The sequence below is a fragment of the Anastrepha obliqua genome, chromosome 1 (assembly GCF_027943255.1).
Source record: "Anastrepha obliqua isolate idAnaObli1 chromosome 1, idAnaObli1_1.0, whole genome shotgun sequence".
Taxonomy (NCBI): Eukaryota; Metazoa; Arthropoda; class Insecta; order Diptera; family Tephritidae; genus Anastrepha; species Anastrepha obliqua.
The window spans coordinates 107,465,264-107,481,529 of NC_072892.1; the positions used below are offsets into that span (position 1 = coordinate 107,465,264).

General features: G+C 35.2%; 3 protein-coding genes across 3 annotated transcripts in view; all 3 read left to right on the top strand.

Moving 5' to 3' along the window:
- The first annotated feature begins 647 nt into the window (after positions 1-647).
- On the top strand, positions 648-5,553 carry LOC129235435 (hamartin). The gene is made up of 10 exons (XM_054869270.1): positions 648-791; positions 874-1,062; positions 1,127-1,383; positions 1,453-1,893; positions 1,953-2,703; positions 2,764-3,605; positions 3,670-4,267; positions 4,332-4,489; positions 4,886-5,015; positions 5,080-5,553. The coding sequence occupies exons 2-10, from the start codon at positions 969-971 to the stop codon at positions 5,478-5,480; spliced, it is 3,672 nt and encodes a 1,223-aa protein (XP_054725245.1). The 5' UTR covers positions 648-791; positions 874-968; the 3' UTR covers positions 5,481-5,553.
- A 969-nt stretch (positions 5,554-6,522) lies between these two features.
- Positions 6,523-12,677, top strand: LOC129235437 (exocyst complex component 5). The gene is made up of 7 exons (XM_054869271.1): positions 6,523-6,794; positions 6,857-7,552; positions 7,614-7,831; positions 8,475-9,068; positions 9,128-9,317; positions 9,593-9,910; positions 12,432-12,677. Exons 1-7 carry the CDS (start codon positions 6,762-6,764, stop codon positions 12,528-12,530), a joined length of 2,148 nt encoding a protein of 715 aa, XP_054725246.1. The 5' UTR covers positions 6,523-6,761; the 3' UTR covers positions 12,531-12,677.
- Positions 12,678-12,830: 153 nt separating this feature from the next.
- LOC129235440 (NPC intracellular cholesterol transporter 2) overlaps positions 12,831-16,266 on the top strand; it is a 39,006-nt gene continuing 35,570 nt past the window's right edge. The window contains exon 1 of the mRNA XM_054869274.1: positions 12,831-13,157. Within this exon, the coding sequence (XP_054725249.1) occupies positions 13,004-13,157 (154 nt within the window). The 5' untranslated portion in view covers positions 12,831-13,003. The remainder of the gene's footprint in view (positions 13,158-16,266) is intronic.

The following is a 16,266-nucleotide window of genomic DNA, read 5'->3' on the forward strand; positions in this document are numbered from 1 at the left end:
TTTAGAGGTCAAAATTGCTTTATTTGTAAATTTTGGCTGGTTTTCATTTCACTACTTTCCCTATTAACCGCTCCCTTTGAAATACTTTGATAAGAAGCCCGCCTATTTTCTTCAGTGTATTTCATTTAATACAAAAATTAGTCTTCGTAAAATAGGGTCTGCACGTGCCATAGTTATCAATTCAAGCTATTTTTTTATCAAATCTTACGTGCGAGTAAATGGAAAATAAATCTTGAACGCATAACTGCAGTGGTAAACGCTTCACAATGCACTTTCTCTTTAGTAGAGCGCACAGGCTGTAGCCATAGAACAGCTGATTTAATTTGTTTTCAATTTCTTTGGTCTCTGAATTGTCAAATTTAGTAAATTGCTCTTATCTGTGTTTATAGAAATTGACATTTTACGTGGCAAAGGCAAAACAATCCTAAATGTGACGAAAATAAATATGTATTTACAACACATCACGTTAATATATTATTATTTTTCGTCTGCAGCGTCTAATGTATACTGTAGTTTTTTATAAATTAATATATATAGGATACTATACAATATGGAATTGCAGGTGGCATTACTAAGTCTCTTCTTCTCTGTCGCATTTTTAATCAACTTTTTCGTTACATGACATTTGCAAAATAATATGAAATATGGGATCGTAATTGTTTCTTCCTCTTCAATTTGCTACTCTGTTGGTGAAAGAAATATTAAAATGAGGTTTTTGGAAGTGATTTTCTGCACAATCTGAATGTAAATCTTAATCCAATCTTCTGGAGGATATGACGAGACGACCGAATGTAAATTGAAAGAATTTAGAGTTTTGTACCCACGGACATGTGCATAAACATATTTTGTTTGTAAATGCTTATAATTATTTAGGAGACAATTAAACAGGAAATAGATGAACAGTCATAGTTGGAGCAAAGACCAAAGTTGTGACGCCGCAACAAATAAAAACAAAGTCAACTATTAGCATGGATGTAGAGAAGGTGTTTTCCGATTTGGAGTCAAATCAAACTCATGAGTGTGAGGAGTCAAAGCGAAAATTAGTGGAATTGTTTACACAAAGTAAGTTTGTTGTACATGTTTACAATATTTGATCCGCTATTTATTCGAGTAAACTAAATTTTAGACAAAGAGACATGGCCAGTGCACTACATGATGGATTACTACTATAAAACTGGTTCCCAAAGAATTATGGAAGTATTGGTCAAAGTTCAGCCGCCTCATGATACATTCATTTTTGATCGGGTGTCCGAATGGCTTAAAATGCAAACACATCGTATACAGGCGCTAAACTTGTTATTTTTTGTGGTACGCAACAATCCGACTTGGTTATTTAAAGTTGAAAAACACCGCCTTATAAAGGATATTTTTAAGCTTTTGATGGTTGGTATTTTCACTTATAATTCAAAACTGTGGCTTAAGAAGAAATAAAAAACGAAATTATTTTTACAGACGGAGAAAGATATCGTGCCTCTAATGAGCGCGCTGCTTTGTATCATAACATTGCTACCCATAATACCTAATTTGGTTCCAAATCTATTAGGCGATTTGTTTGAAGTGTTTGGGCATTTAGCTACATGGAATTGTCAAAACCCAAAAGGGCTACCAGATGATAAACTTGTGCACTTGCAACTGGGGCTACAAATGTTGTTCCACCGACTGTACGGAATGTATCCTTGTAACTTTATGGCTTTCTTAAGTGATTTTGTTAAGAAAGAAAAGGGTGCAATTTTCCATCACACAATCAAACCACTATTGGAGACAGTCCGAATGCATCCAATGCTGGTGACAGCGACTATGGAAAGTGAAGTTAACCATGGACGTTGGAAAGAAAAGGAGCCTCACGACGTTGTAGAGGAGTGCGCAAGATTATCCCTTCCCATGTTAAATCAGGTAAATAAACTATAAGTGATTATTACTACGCAATGAAAGTGTTTTTTTTATGCACACAGGACTTTAATTCGGAACAACTGCTTTCAATATCAAGAGGATTTCTCGATGCACCTTGTGAGGCTCGATTTATGTTGGAATTAAAAAGAAGCAACGACACTAAACCTGCATACAGTTCAGATAAGATTTACTATTCTTCCGAGCAAATAAGAAACCAACAACAAAAATATCACATACGAAGCAGTAATGGTCCAATGTGGCAAAATGACTGTGATGCAAACAAAAATATGAGTGGTACAATTTGGAGCCCTTACAATGAAATAACAGCGTCTGGACCGATGCCATTAACTCCTACGCCTTCTTATATGCTACCGCTTCCTGCGAATGCTGTTGTTTCAAATATGGCCAACCAAGTTACGGGCCTTACTGGCTCATCGCCACCTGAAGCCGCTGTGGAAGCAACACCAGAGACCACACCTATGAAAGACTTAAAAGAACTTAAACAGCATCTGGCAAATCCTCATGCAGTGCGTGCCATTTTCGCTAGTCAACCTTCTTCACCATTGCGCAAAGAGAATCAAAACCATTTCAATTTCACCGATGCGGCGGCAGGTGGCGGCTCTATAACCGGAACGACGACGCTGATTGAACAGGAAGTAAATACTCGTGTAGTGACACGTGTATCCACAACGTATGATCGTAGGTTACAACAGATTGTGCATGATCGGAGTCGATCTCATAGCCCATTTCAAACTATTGAAACAATGATGGCCAAACAGCAAAGTGCTTTCCGGTCGCCCAATGAAACAAATTGTAAGTAGATAAAAACGCCGAAAACGTGCAATTTTCTTAATTGTATATAATATGTTCTAGCTAAATCTGGAACGCCTGACCCTGATGTAAATGAAATGACAAGCAGCAACCAGTTACTAACATCAGCTGTTCCGACACCCACCCCCACACCGACGCAAACGCCGACTCCTTCTGTCACACCCCTACCAAATATTTCCGCGCAGTCTTCATCTTTAGTTCCAATTCCCACATCAACATCTTCGACATTGGAAAATATAACGAAGATTTGTAATGATTGCAACGAAACAGATCGATCAATGTGTACCGAGGGGGGACTGCAAATCCCGACTAGCCGGTCTATGCAACTTTTAATTGTGAAAGGCCTTAAACGTCGCAGCCGCATGGTAAGCGATTGTTACAATGATTCAAGTTGCATGAGAGTAAGGCTGAACAAGAGGTACACTGGTGAATCGGAGGCTATCGAACCTGAAATGGGAAATGTTCGGCGCACAAAATCTTGCTCAGCAATCAATTTGATGTCGGCGAAAACTGCTTCACAGCAAAAGTTAGATGACAGCGATGAAGGAATGTCCAATAACGTATTAAAGACGACCGCGAAGAATTTAACCATATCCCAGCATCGTTTGCAAAAAAGTGGTAAAATGTTAGCTATTGCCACCGCTAAGAAGCAGATACTTGACAGCGATCTTATGGCCAATTCTCGGAATCATGTTTCGACACAGACTGTCGAGTTTGTGCCGCAAAATTACGAAAACTCTTTGTTTCAAATGTTGCTTGAAAGCGTAAATTTACGTAATGTGCACGAAAGAAATCAATTATATCCACAGGAGATACTCGAGCTATACGTTTCACGCACATCTCGATCAAAAGATGGATCTGATATTGGTGGCCGTTTGGATCAGGTAATTATGGTAATGCTTCTTTAATGGGCAATGTATTGAAAAAATCTTTTTAATCAATTATTAGGAACAATTACAACTGCTGTACCTACAGTTGCAATATGAACGTCATCGACGGGAAATGCACGCGGAAAGAAATCGACGTCTAATGGGACGAAGTCGTGATAAGCGCAGTGTCGAAATGGAAAGGGATCGCTTGCGTGAACAAGTTAAAAGTATCACTGTTAAAAACAAGGAGCTAGTGCAACAAATCGAAAAGCACACAAAACTACATAATGAGCGCGAACAGCTATGCATAGATGAATTGACCCAGATCAAATTGAAATACCAAAGTGAAATAGAGCAAAACAAGTGCCTTCGGCAGGCCAACGAGAACTTGCAGACACGCCTAAATGAAGAGTTAGCTAATCGAAAAGGCGACACGTACGAGTTAGAGGCTTTGCGGGGTCATGTCTTTAATTTAACTTCAGAGCTGCAACTTGCACAACAGCAGGCGGACATGGGTCTACTATGTAAGCAAGAGTTAGCGCGCCATGAAGCAGAATTCATTATTATGGGTGAGGTGCAAATCAAGTGCCGCGACCGACTATCGGAAATAGATAATTTCAAAGCCCGCGATGAGGAATTCCATATGTTCCAAAGTAATTACAACAAAGAATTGAAAGGTAAACTCTTTTGTCCCTTGAATTACCTACATACAAAATTATGAAATAATTTGTTTTGTTATAGATTTGCGTCACGTTTTAGAAGAAAAAACTTCGCAATTGGATAGTGCAAAGCATAAAATTAATGAACTACAATCACAGCTCCAAAGTAGCGATAAAGTTATCACGGATCAAAAACGCCTGCTAAAAACAGTGAAGGATGAATATGAGGAAATGTTTAAGGTTTTTATGAACTATTTTTATTTCTTGTGTTAAATTAATTTGATGGTAAAGTACTCCAATTAAAAAGTACTTTATGCGTTGCCCTTAGGCTTTAGAATAGGAAACGTGTGGCCTAATCCGCAGTGGCTAGAGGAAGTGGAAAAGAACTGACATCAATTAACATTTCTAATTGGAATATATAGAAAGAATGAAATGATTGGGTCGAGTTTCTGAAGTGGACAAATAATAAAAAGCAACAATAGCTTAGTCGATATAAGACCATTTAAAAAACTAAAAAAAAATTAAGTTTTTAGTCTTTTGCCACTTTAATATGTCCATATTTTGATTAAAGTACTATAAAAATACCATTTCCTTTTTTCCTTGTTGATCTAATACGATAATATTTTCTCCTTACAGTCACTCAATAAGAAATACGACGTACAGAAAACGATTGTAATGCAAATGGAAGAAAAGATAATGATGTCGGTATTCAAGCCACAAGGTGGTGTATTTTTAACAGCCTGTTCTCCAGATACCGATAAAACCGGTAAGATATTTAAAGTTGATTGCCTTATTTTAGAATGACGACAATTTACATTCGAATTTGGTAGATGTTGCTTCATCCATGGACCGAAATTCACCGCTATCGACTTCTCTGGCCTCGAGTGAAAGTCTATCGGCAAGCCTGCGTTCAACGGAACTTCGAAACTTACAGCAATTGGTTGAAACGCCTACAGTTGAAGTAAGTGGTGGGGGAAATGGAATGGTCACTGTAGCGGTTAAAGGTGGTGCAGACATTATTGAAGGAAAACGTTTACCAGCACCAGATTTGGCCAGCTCTGCAATGGCAGCTTCTGCGACTGTTGCTGCTAGTGCCATCAATATTATACCGAGTACAAGTACTGCAGCTGGAGTAGTGTCGGCATCACAAGCTTTGCCTAAGGCACAAAACTATGATTTATTGAGTGGAAAAGGCAGTCATATTCATCCGCATGTACATTTGCAACAATAGCAAAGTTGAAGTGGATAGAAATACTAATGAAAATATTAAATATGATCGCAATATGAAAGCGGTTCAAATTGAAGTAATATCTTGTTTTTATTTGCAAAAATTTTTTTTATTTGGTAAAAGCAGTTGATATTTTTCAAAACACTCATTGTCGTCATGCAATTGTTATAGGCATTTTTCAGACAAAGAATCGGATCGATTAATTGGTGTATAGAAGACTGTGGTGAGGACGTCAATAATAATTGCGCACGATGCATTTAATAGTTATAGCATCGTTCCCACAACAGTCGGTTCTATGTTATCAAAACAACTCGGATTTACATCCGCCCAAGGAATATCACTCCAGCAGTACCCCCGTACCTGTATGGGGAATGTTTATGCTGCTTCAACAAAAGCAACAATAATAAATATAGCATAGAGACTTGCCGACAAGTCTTGACATTTTATTTCTTTCTTATTCAACTTTAATACTTTTTTATGAAAATATAGTTCATTGCCCTACAAAAAACTATATAAATCCATGCTTGAAACAAAATAAAAATTGCATACAAATTTCCAACTTCTTAATCAGACTTTTTATAAGAATTTCGAGTTTGCCGTTTTATAGCCAATTGAATTTTAGTATAATAAAAAAATGTTCATATAAAAGTGCAAAAACAAAAAATTTTAGTTGAATTAATAAAATATCAGAAAAATTCACCTCCAACGAGCTAGTACGTTAGTTAATAATGTAAAAAATCGGTAAGATCACTGAAACTAAAAGTACTTTTTTAATCAATGTCAGTAGGTATTCTGACTCAAAAACCTTCAATTCAAACTCAAATTTTCGTTCATCCAATTGGTCCAATTAATCGAATCGAAGTACGCATTCTGAACCGAAAACCTTCAATCCAAATTCAAATTTTCGTTCTTCCAGTTGGTTCACATGGGGAATCGAATCGGAGCCAAGTCAGGCAGATGGAATAAACACGAGGGAAATTAATATACCATATACCATACCATATAAAAAACTACTTGGGTCCAAATGTATTGGAACTCAATGATCGTAGCCATTATACGTTCTCTTGGCAAAATTATCTTGACTTGCAATAGTCCCGAATTAAGCGGCGATGTACAGTTTTAAAAATTCCTCACTATGGCGGTCGAATCTGGCAACATCAATCAGCTGATTTCAAATGTTTAATCTGACTACACAGCCCTTCAAGAAAAGACAAAACGAAATATAGATAAAAATTGAACTGTTTATTTTATGGTGTTTTAATAAAAATAATTAATTATTAAATCATGTTAGCCCAGTATATGGACGAATTTGAACAGGTGAATTAAATAATTTCTTTTTAACATTCATTTCAACTGTTCATTATTTATCGAATCCCCAGGAGCCTTTTGAAGTGTCTGAATTTATTGAGCGGCTGACATGGCGTATAAACAACGAAGTTGGAATCAGCGGTAAAAATGCAGACGACTTCAATCCCGTAGCACTCCATGATACTTTTATTCAAACCATAAAAGACATGAAGATTTTACAAGAGAAGCAGCAGGCGAAATGTGAACGGCTGGAGGAGTCACTGCGCCAAGAACAGTCAGCACATACCAAACAAATATGCAAACTGCAAGAACGTCATCAGGTCGCAATCGACTGGTTCGGTCAACTGGACGAGAAAATAAATTCTGTAGCAGGTAAAATTATACACCTTGGCGAGCAGTTGGAAAATGTGAATACGCCTCGTAGTCGCACTGTGGAAGCACAAAAACTGCTGAATCACATGTCTGAATTTCTTGTCCCCGGACCTATACTCAACGACATTTTCACCGATCCAACGCGACTTTACGAAGCAGCTGATGTGATCCAAAAACTTTTTACAATTTCACAAGATTTGCCGGTGGAGAAGTTTGCTGAATCGAAACGGAAAATCGAAAAAATGTATGATGATGTTGAGCGGCGCCTAATTGAAGAGTTTGCTACAGCGCAAAAGTGCGAAGATATTGAAAAAATGAAAAAGTTGGCACAGATTTTATCTCAGTTTAAAGGTTACGCCCAGTGTATCGATGCATATATCGAACAGAGTCAAATGGTTATATGATAAATTTGTACTTTTGTTTACAGAGTTGCTTAACATTTTCTTTTCCCAATAGACTCCATATGGCGGAAAGGATATTTTTATCGGAATAGCGCCGATGTGCAAACATCATTATGAAATCATCAAAAAAGTATTTGCCAATCCCGGGCAAGTCATGTCAAAGTTTATACTCAATATTTACCAGTTAAAGTTACATCAATATGCGCTAACTAAATTGGATGATAAAAAGGACGAAGAGAAATACTTGCGTACGCTATACGAATTGTACTCGCGGTAAGTTTTTATTAATTAAAGTAATCGCACAGAAGAAATGATATTCTTAATTGCCATGACTAGCCGATTTTTAATTTTTAATTAAAAATTACTAATTTGAATTGTCTGAGAAGGCTGCCTTATTTTAGCGCAATTCTTCAGTTGCCTTGATTGATCACTTTCTGGTTTCAACAAGGGCTGAAGTTTTATCAAAGCAATAAGTAATAAGGGGGAAAAAATAAATTTCAATTGAATTTAAGTAGAGAAAGTAAATAAAAGTAAAAAAGCTCGAATTGAAAAATTTATATAAAATAAATATATAAATAATTGGTACGTACATTTCTGTTAGGTGTTTGGCCAAGCTCCTCCTCCTGTTTGTGGTGTGCGTCTTGAAATTGTTCCACAAATGGAGGGACCTACAGTTTTAAGCCGACACCGAATGGCAAATGTTTTTTTTATTAGCTTTTTCATGGCAAAATATCCAGGAGGTTTGACATTGCCTGCCGAGAGGCGACCACTATTAGGAAAAACTTTTTCATTTTGTTGTTTCATGCACTAAGAATCGAATCTATGCACTCCCAAATGATAGTCACGCGTCAAAGAATAGTTTTTGGTATGTATTTGTATAGCTTACTAATATGAATTAATTATTTTCCCGTTAAAGTACATTAAAATTGTCAGCGGATCTACAAATCTATATGGCTACCATGGATGACGATCTGCTGCAAAAGTTGACACAACAAATCTTCACAAAACATTTGGCAAACTATGTGGAGGTTGAGGCAAAATGTCTTACAACAAAATGTTCAACCGAATTGGAACGGTTTTATGTTAATAAAAAGCATCAGAAGAAGCCAACGGAGCGTTTCCAAGAATTAAGACGCGATATGCAGGCACTAATCGGTACACGTGCGAATATCAACATTGCACAGATTGAAGATTACGGTGGGGAGACCTTCCTGTGTGAAGAGTTAGCAATAAATATGCTGCAGGAGGCAAAGGCTGCGCTCAAACGATGCCGTCTACTTTCCACTCCTATTGAATTACCAACTAACGTGATAAAATTAAATGATATTTTATTACGTTTCCTTATGCACGAACATGTTGTGTATGCTCTGGAACTAGGACTGCAGGCGATACCGATAGCAGAAGGCAAAACATTCCCACAACTTTACTTTTTTGATGTGGTACAAAAAACCAATATCATTGTGCATTTACTGGAAAAACTCTCGAATAGTGCCGTCATACCTTGTATAATGTAAATTTTTAAAATCAAAGAATATTAGAAATTTTTAAAGTTGTATTTATGTCTTATAGCAACACACCAAAATACTCAGATTATATGTTTAAAAGGCGCTTACTAATGGAACAGATCGAGAAATCTTTAGACCAGGGACTTGAGCGTTCAATTAATGCTGTAATCAGTTGGGTTAAACTATATTTACAAAGCGAACAAAAGAAAACAGATTATAAGCCGGAAACTGATATGGACACAATTTCGTCAGCGGTAAGTTTACATATAAACTACCAAAGTATTTACTTGTATAAACTCTCTTATTATTTTGAGAATTATTAGTACAAATTAAGGTTTATTAAATTTAGTATCAGACGTGAGGTAATAAAATTTAGTATTAAGATTTGTTCACACTTTATGATAAGCGACTAAAATACGGTCATTATTATTATTACAATTACAATATAATACTATTTTAGATAATTAAACAAAAAACCATGTTCGCACAGTCGAAATTTTTTCTTATTTGTATGATTTCATATTTTTAGGCTTGTCTACAGGTTGTACAAAATTTGCAGCCTGCCATTAAGCAAGCAAAACGTTCTGTAGATGGCGATAATTTACAAAATGTCCTACACGAATTTGGTGTACGTTTCCATCGTATCATTTTCGATCACTTGCAAACCATGCAATACAATACGGCGGGTGCTATGTGCGCAATCTGTGATGTGAATGAGTATCGCAAATGTATTCGGGAGTTGGAAAATCCGCTGGTTACGCAATTGTTTGATATACTGCATGCATTGTGCAACCTGCTGCTAGTGAAACCAGAAAATTTGCAAGAAGTTTGTACCGGGGAAACTTTGGTGAGTAGAATGTTGGAAAAAGTTGTACAATACCGGTTGTGATTTACTCATAAGTTTAAGTCGATATTTATAACAGATACAATTTGGATTTTAAAAGGAGTGAAATGGAAAATGAGGGGAGTGGTTAGTGTGTGATTATTATTTATATGTGAAAGATTAGTTTCAAGTGGTGCAACAACAAAATGGTGGTGCAACAGCAAAATAAAACAATATCGCTCTAGCAATTCACGGTTCTCAATGAATTTGGCAAACTTAATTGTAGAGATTTTTTAACATTTTTTTTGCTTATAAACAACTCGCTTCCTTATTATTTTATCTTCTTTGCTTATATTGCTTTTAATTTTTGGTTACGAGCCTTTGCTTAGTTCTTTCAGACACCTCATCTACAATTAAGTCACGCCACAGTTACGTCTTTTTTCAACTTTTATTTTCGCGATCTTGTACATATTCCATCTTTCTTATGTCATATATATTATATCTTTATAGTTTTTTTTCTTTTGCTATTTTTTTATTCATTAAATATACTTACAATATACTTAATGGGATTAAACATGAAAAGATCACATATTTTTACATTTTTTATATATTTTTTTGGGTATAGCACTTGTATTTGCTTCTTTTTCTTCAATTTTTCATAGATTTCTATAAAATATTTAAATTTGTACAAAAGTGGTTTTCAATCCAATATATTAAATCATACACACGAGTATGACGATATTAGGTCTGTTCATTTAAAAATTATCCAGTAACTTGCCAGGAACTTTTTTTCCGAAAATTTGGTCTCAAAGATAAAAATATTAAAAAAAGTAAATGAACGCAAAACCAGTAACAAGTTTTACTAACAGATGATTAAATTGTTGGCGAAAAAAATTACAAAAATTAACATTTTTTTAATACAAAAAATAAAGCAAATAAAATGCAAAATAACAAGCTTAGCATCATATGATTTTATGTTGTCCACAATAATTTTTTTCATTTCATCATCGGTGTCAGATGAAGAACATTCCATTCGCAATTGCATTGTTGTGGCAATCACGGCTTTCTTCATATTTTCGTTGCTGCCGTCTATGCATGTATGTATAAGAATATATGTGTATATTGCCAAATTAGTTAATAACCAAGAAGAACTAGCATAAAACACAAAAGATACCTTCAACGCTTTCAATTTGTATTTCGGAAACTGCAGCAACGGTGATTGGAGGCTGTGGTTCAGAAGTACATATATATATTATATATATAATTGGCGCGTACACCCTTTTTGGGTGTTTGACCGAGCTCCTCCTCCTATTTGTGGTGTGCGTCTTAATGTTGTTCCGCAAATGGAGGGACCTACAGTTTTAAGCCGATTCCGAACGGCATATATTTTTTTATGAGGAGCTTTTCCATGGCAGAAATACACTCGGAGGTTTGCCATTGCCTGCCCGGGGGGCGACCGCTATTAGAAAAATGTTTTTCTTAATTTTGGTGTTTCACCGAGATTCGAACCGACGTTCTCTCTCTGAATTCCGAATGGTAGTCAAGCACCAACCCATTCGGCTACGGCAGCCGCCAGAAGTACATAACTCTATATTAATAATGTATTATATGAACTCAAATAAAGTTTATAAATAATATTACATATTAACATTCTCCATTTTAATCCCCATTTTTATTTAAATTTAGAATTTTGGCTCAGTTCGCAAATTTTAATTCGTGTTTATTTTTACTTTGCGATCAGCTGTTTTTCTCACTTGCAAAATTTGTTGACAATATGACAGTTTCTCAAAAAAAAAGCGATTTTGAACAAAATTTCGGCCCTAAATTGTTTATAAAAAAATATTTATCGGTTCGATAATGACTAAAAAATATATTTAAGAAGCTCGTGTTAAAATTTGATACTAATCGGTTTAACCGTTTTCGAGTAATGTTCGTCACCGAATTTGAAAACATAATTTTGAGAAAAACGCGTTTAAAGTTTGCCTTGTACTTTCAAGCACTCTGAAACGCCTTTTCAAATTTGCGTGTAACTTCGAAAATATTCACCGGAACGATATTTTCTGTGAGTATTCTTAAATATACATACCTATGTATTTGCATTAAGAAAATAAAATAAAAAAAATCGGTTCTTTGAAAATTCTAGCTGTATATAACCCCTTAACGAGGAGTAGCAGATAAACTGCTACTGTAATATCACAATGGATCGGCAACAGTCTAAGTGAGTTGGTTTAGATACCGACTGCTACTTCTACCTACCGTGTGCCAAGAACCATAACTAGACTAAAATATGCGTTAAGATGCGGTATTGATGAAATTGTGTCCCACTGTGCCAAAATTCGGATATTATGTTCTATGCATAACATCCATGTCTATACCAGAGAAGACATCTGAAATGTTCAAATAAACATGTTACTTTTTTGTCAAGTGTAATAATAAGTATTGGAATTGCTGCTCTTTCGAGTGAAAGTGAAAATTGTGAATGAATTAATCAAATAGACAAATGTGTTTACATATATATTATATATGCATATAATCTCTCTTTTAGAACTACTTGGATAAATCGGTCGTACGACAATTCATACAACTACGTGCTGATTTTAGAATTATCAAAAACACCAACTATCTCAAAGGTATAATGGAGTAAAGGAAAAAGCCAGCGTCGATATACACAATTAATATTATTAGTAAGCAGTTTAATCAAAAAAAAAAAAGAAGATATATATATATATATGTATGTAGCAATAAAAGTATTTAAACAACCACTATTTGAAATAAGAAAAGAATGGAATTTCCCAAGCAAATAAATAAACGTCATTTTACCAAATATAAAATCAATGAACTGCAATAGTATTTACAAAGCAAACATACGAGGCAATCAATCAATTGTAGTCAATCGAAATTGCTACCGTATCAGTTGCTACTGTTCGCCTAATCAGTTAGCTTTCACCCGTTATGCATGCAGCGTAATACGAGTAGAAGTTTTATAAATTTTGCTGAGTAAAGCGTAAAATAATAAATATCTAAGACATATTCTCATAATTTGTGTGCATTTTTTCTTTGGTGCAAACTTAAAGTGAACGTTTAATAACTAGTGTCGCAAGCGAAAAGCATTCAACAATGCGCTTAGACTTTTTTTACTTTAAATTACTATATCTCTGTACCATAGTTTTGGTCGTTTTAACTGAATGCCGTTCATTCGATTTACGATCTACAGCAAAAACTATTTACAAAAAAATCTTAAGCCGGCGTAGTTTACCCTTTGAAGATTGTGGTAAGTAATGATAGTTACTAATTTGATTCTCAGTTTATGTTTATAATGTGTATTAAGTATCTTTGTCTGATTTCCTTCAGTACAAGGCATCTTCCTAAGAAGGGATACATGTCTTCTTCTTCGTATAAGTTGCATAAGGTGCAAATAGCAATCCACATCTTGCTTTCAATATTGTTGGGATGTCAGCTAGCCGCGTATCTTCTGTAAAATATGATTCTCCTTTTGAGTAATCTAAGTGTTTATAAATTCGCGTGGTGCTTGATTGGGCTTTTGCTATGTTTAAGTTTTGTAATTTCATTTTTGATAAAAGCTGGATACAGCGATCTTGCCAGTCCATAGCAGTTATATTTTACTCAAGCTCAAAGACAAGCTCCATCCTAAGACGTTGAGTTGTTTGCGCCAAAACACGTTTTTTCATTTGTGCGTGAGTCTACTGCTGCTGTATTCATAAATAGTTTTCAAAATGTACATATTTCATGTGTAGTTCTAGCGAATATACATAAGTAGCTATCTTCCATGTTAGTTTCTAGCGTTATTGCGTCATTCGGGGTCTTTTTAATAAAATAACGCTGAAGTTTATTTACTTCTTCAAATATTGTATAACACCAGATTTTAATGAAATGAATGGCTTAGCTAAGAAATTGATCCTTGCACAATTAATGCTAGCTTTTGCCGAATTATTTCTGGCTTCCACATGCTTAGCAAACGCCATTTTGGATGTGAGGATAACACCAAGATATTTATATTCTGCCACCACTTTTATTTATTTGTCTTTATACCACCATTTTTCAGCCCTGGCTAGTTGACCGCCTTCTCTAAAGACTATTATCTCAGATTTCATTGAATTTACTTCCATGTTCCACTCAGCGCAATATTTTTCAAATTTTTTAATCATAGTTTGCATGATATAGGGATATAGAAGAAGGCATACATTTATTCCATCAATCAGTAGACCACCCTCCAAACATCATCTATGTAACACATGGACTGAAAAGTCCCGGGCCCATATGTAATAATGTAAAGAGCAATGGCGATAACGGACAACCTTGTTTCCCACCTGTGAAGATTTCAAAGTAATCTGATACTTCCCTTCCTGTTCAAACTGCTGTTCTCATATTCAAATATATATTTTCTATCAGATTTGGTATTTTGCTTGATATTTCCATCTATCGGAGTTTATAAGTTAATGGTTTCCTGGGCACCCTGTCAAAGGCCGCTTTTAAATCCGCGAAGTATGCGAAAACTTTCTTGTTTTCATTCAACTTTAAATTCACTATAGATGCAAGATTGTAAATGTGATCTACCTTTGAGTAATATTTTCTAAAGCCCGCTTGAAATTCAATGGGCCTGTTGGTGTTTTCTTTCCAAATTGTAAGTCTTGCATTAATCAATCCCATTAATACATTTGCGATACAGTTCATAAAGGATATTCCCCGATAATTATTACTTGCTTTATTTGCATTTCCTTTTTTAAATATTGCGAAAATTATTGTTTTAAATAATGCTTCGTCGATTTTTCCGGCCTCGAAGATGATGTTATATGCTTTCGTTAACTCTGTTTGCAATATACTTTATTGCTGTTAATTAATATTTAATTCGTTTTTCATTTTAACTAAAATAAATGTCATTTTCTGCTATATTTTTCTTTTGATGACTTTTTTCTTGTATTAATTAATGTACTATTTTTATAATAGTAATTAAACATTAAAAGGATTCCTACAGTTCACATAGTACAATTGGTAATTATTACCCTTTTGAATCACCGCTCGGAATGCGCGATGTGCCCAAAATACCTTGCGTCCATATACGAGTACCTTGCGTCGGCAAGACTTTTATTGTTTGTTCTAACGAACCGTTCCGGTTATGAGAGTGTTTTTGTTCGCGAGCACTATTCCGCTCTTGGTGGTAAGAGAAAGTTTTTGTTCGCTGATTATTCCGTCAAATGATGCAAAAGGGTTAATTAGCTGGTTTCAATTCACCAACCATCTAGCGAGTAGTCAAGAAAACATAAATTTCAGGTCGTCGCTTGCGAACTAAGTGACTGAAAGCGGCTTCAAAATCTCTAACAATTGTAGCTTTCACATACAAACTTTTCGATTAGCGGGCAGAGAATCGGTGAATCGAAAGCAGTTTTTTTTTACAAACCGAATTGCCTGTCTACCTTCAGTAGTTTAGAATGGTCAAGAAAACGAAAAGTATCAGTAAAAAAATGTCGCTGGGAAAAAACTCCATAAATCGAAGTTTAAGTATATCACATGTTTCCAATGAATGGCTTTAATCACGTTTTGCTCGTCTTCTCAGGGGCAGTTTTTCAGTGCGTTTGAACTCAGCATGCAGTACAATTTAAACGTCGTTTAAACTTTGGTTAAACCGCCAGTCAGGCTGAGTTTCACAATCTCATCTGCCTTAGTTACTTTAACGCGTTTGACATTCGGACTGTTTTTTTTACCCTACTGTATAAATTTATATTATTACATTCTACCAGTTTTAGCAAAAAGTTCATTGCACTAATTGAAGAACTACTGCTTTTCATTTTTCATAATGTTTTATTTTGTATGCAAAATTTTCCAACAATTCCTTCGAATGTGTAAACAAACATCTGCTATTGTCGTTTCGAGTTAAATAAAACAACAGTACCTGCTCTGGAAATTTCAACCCCAGTTAAGTAAACTTACTTTAACTAGATGTTAAACTTACATGGAACAACCGGCCCTTAGTAGCGCACAGTGCGGCCGATTCCCGAAAAGCTGGCCAAAACTCAAAAAATTAAGTAATTGATTCAGAATTTCTTACTCGGGGGTTGTCGGGGTCGCTGATTACGAATTTGATCTTAAAATTTTGAAAATCCACCCCCTTCCACCCCTATTCGCCACCCCCTCACGTGAAATAGCGTATATTCTAGAACATAATCAAGATGCACTTGTGCACAAAAAATAGCATAAAAGCCAAGGTAGCAAGTAGTAGCAGCTGAATCTTGTTTTATTCAGTAACCATTACTTTTTTGAGTAACCTTTAATAGGTTTCAAAGCAGTATATGACGGCGTTGTATTACTATACAGTTTGAAAACTCAAATTTTATAAAAAAAATTGCAAAAAATGTATCTACGTA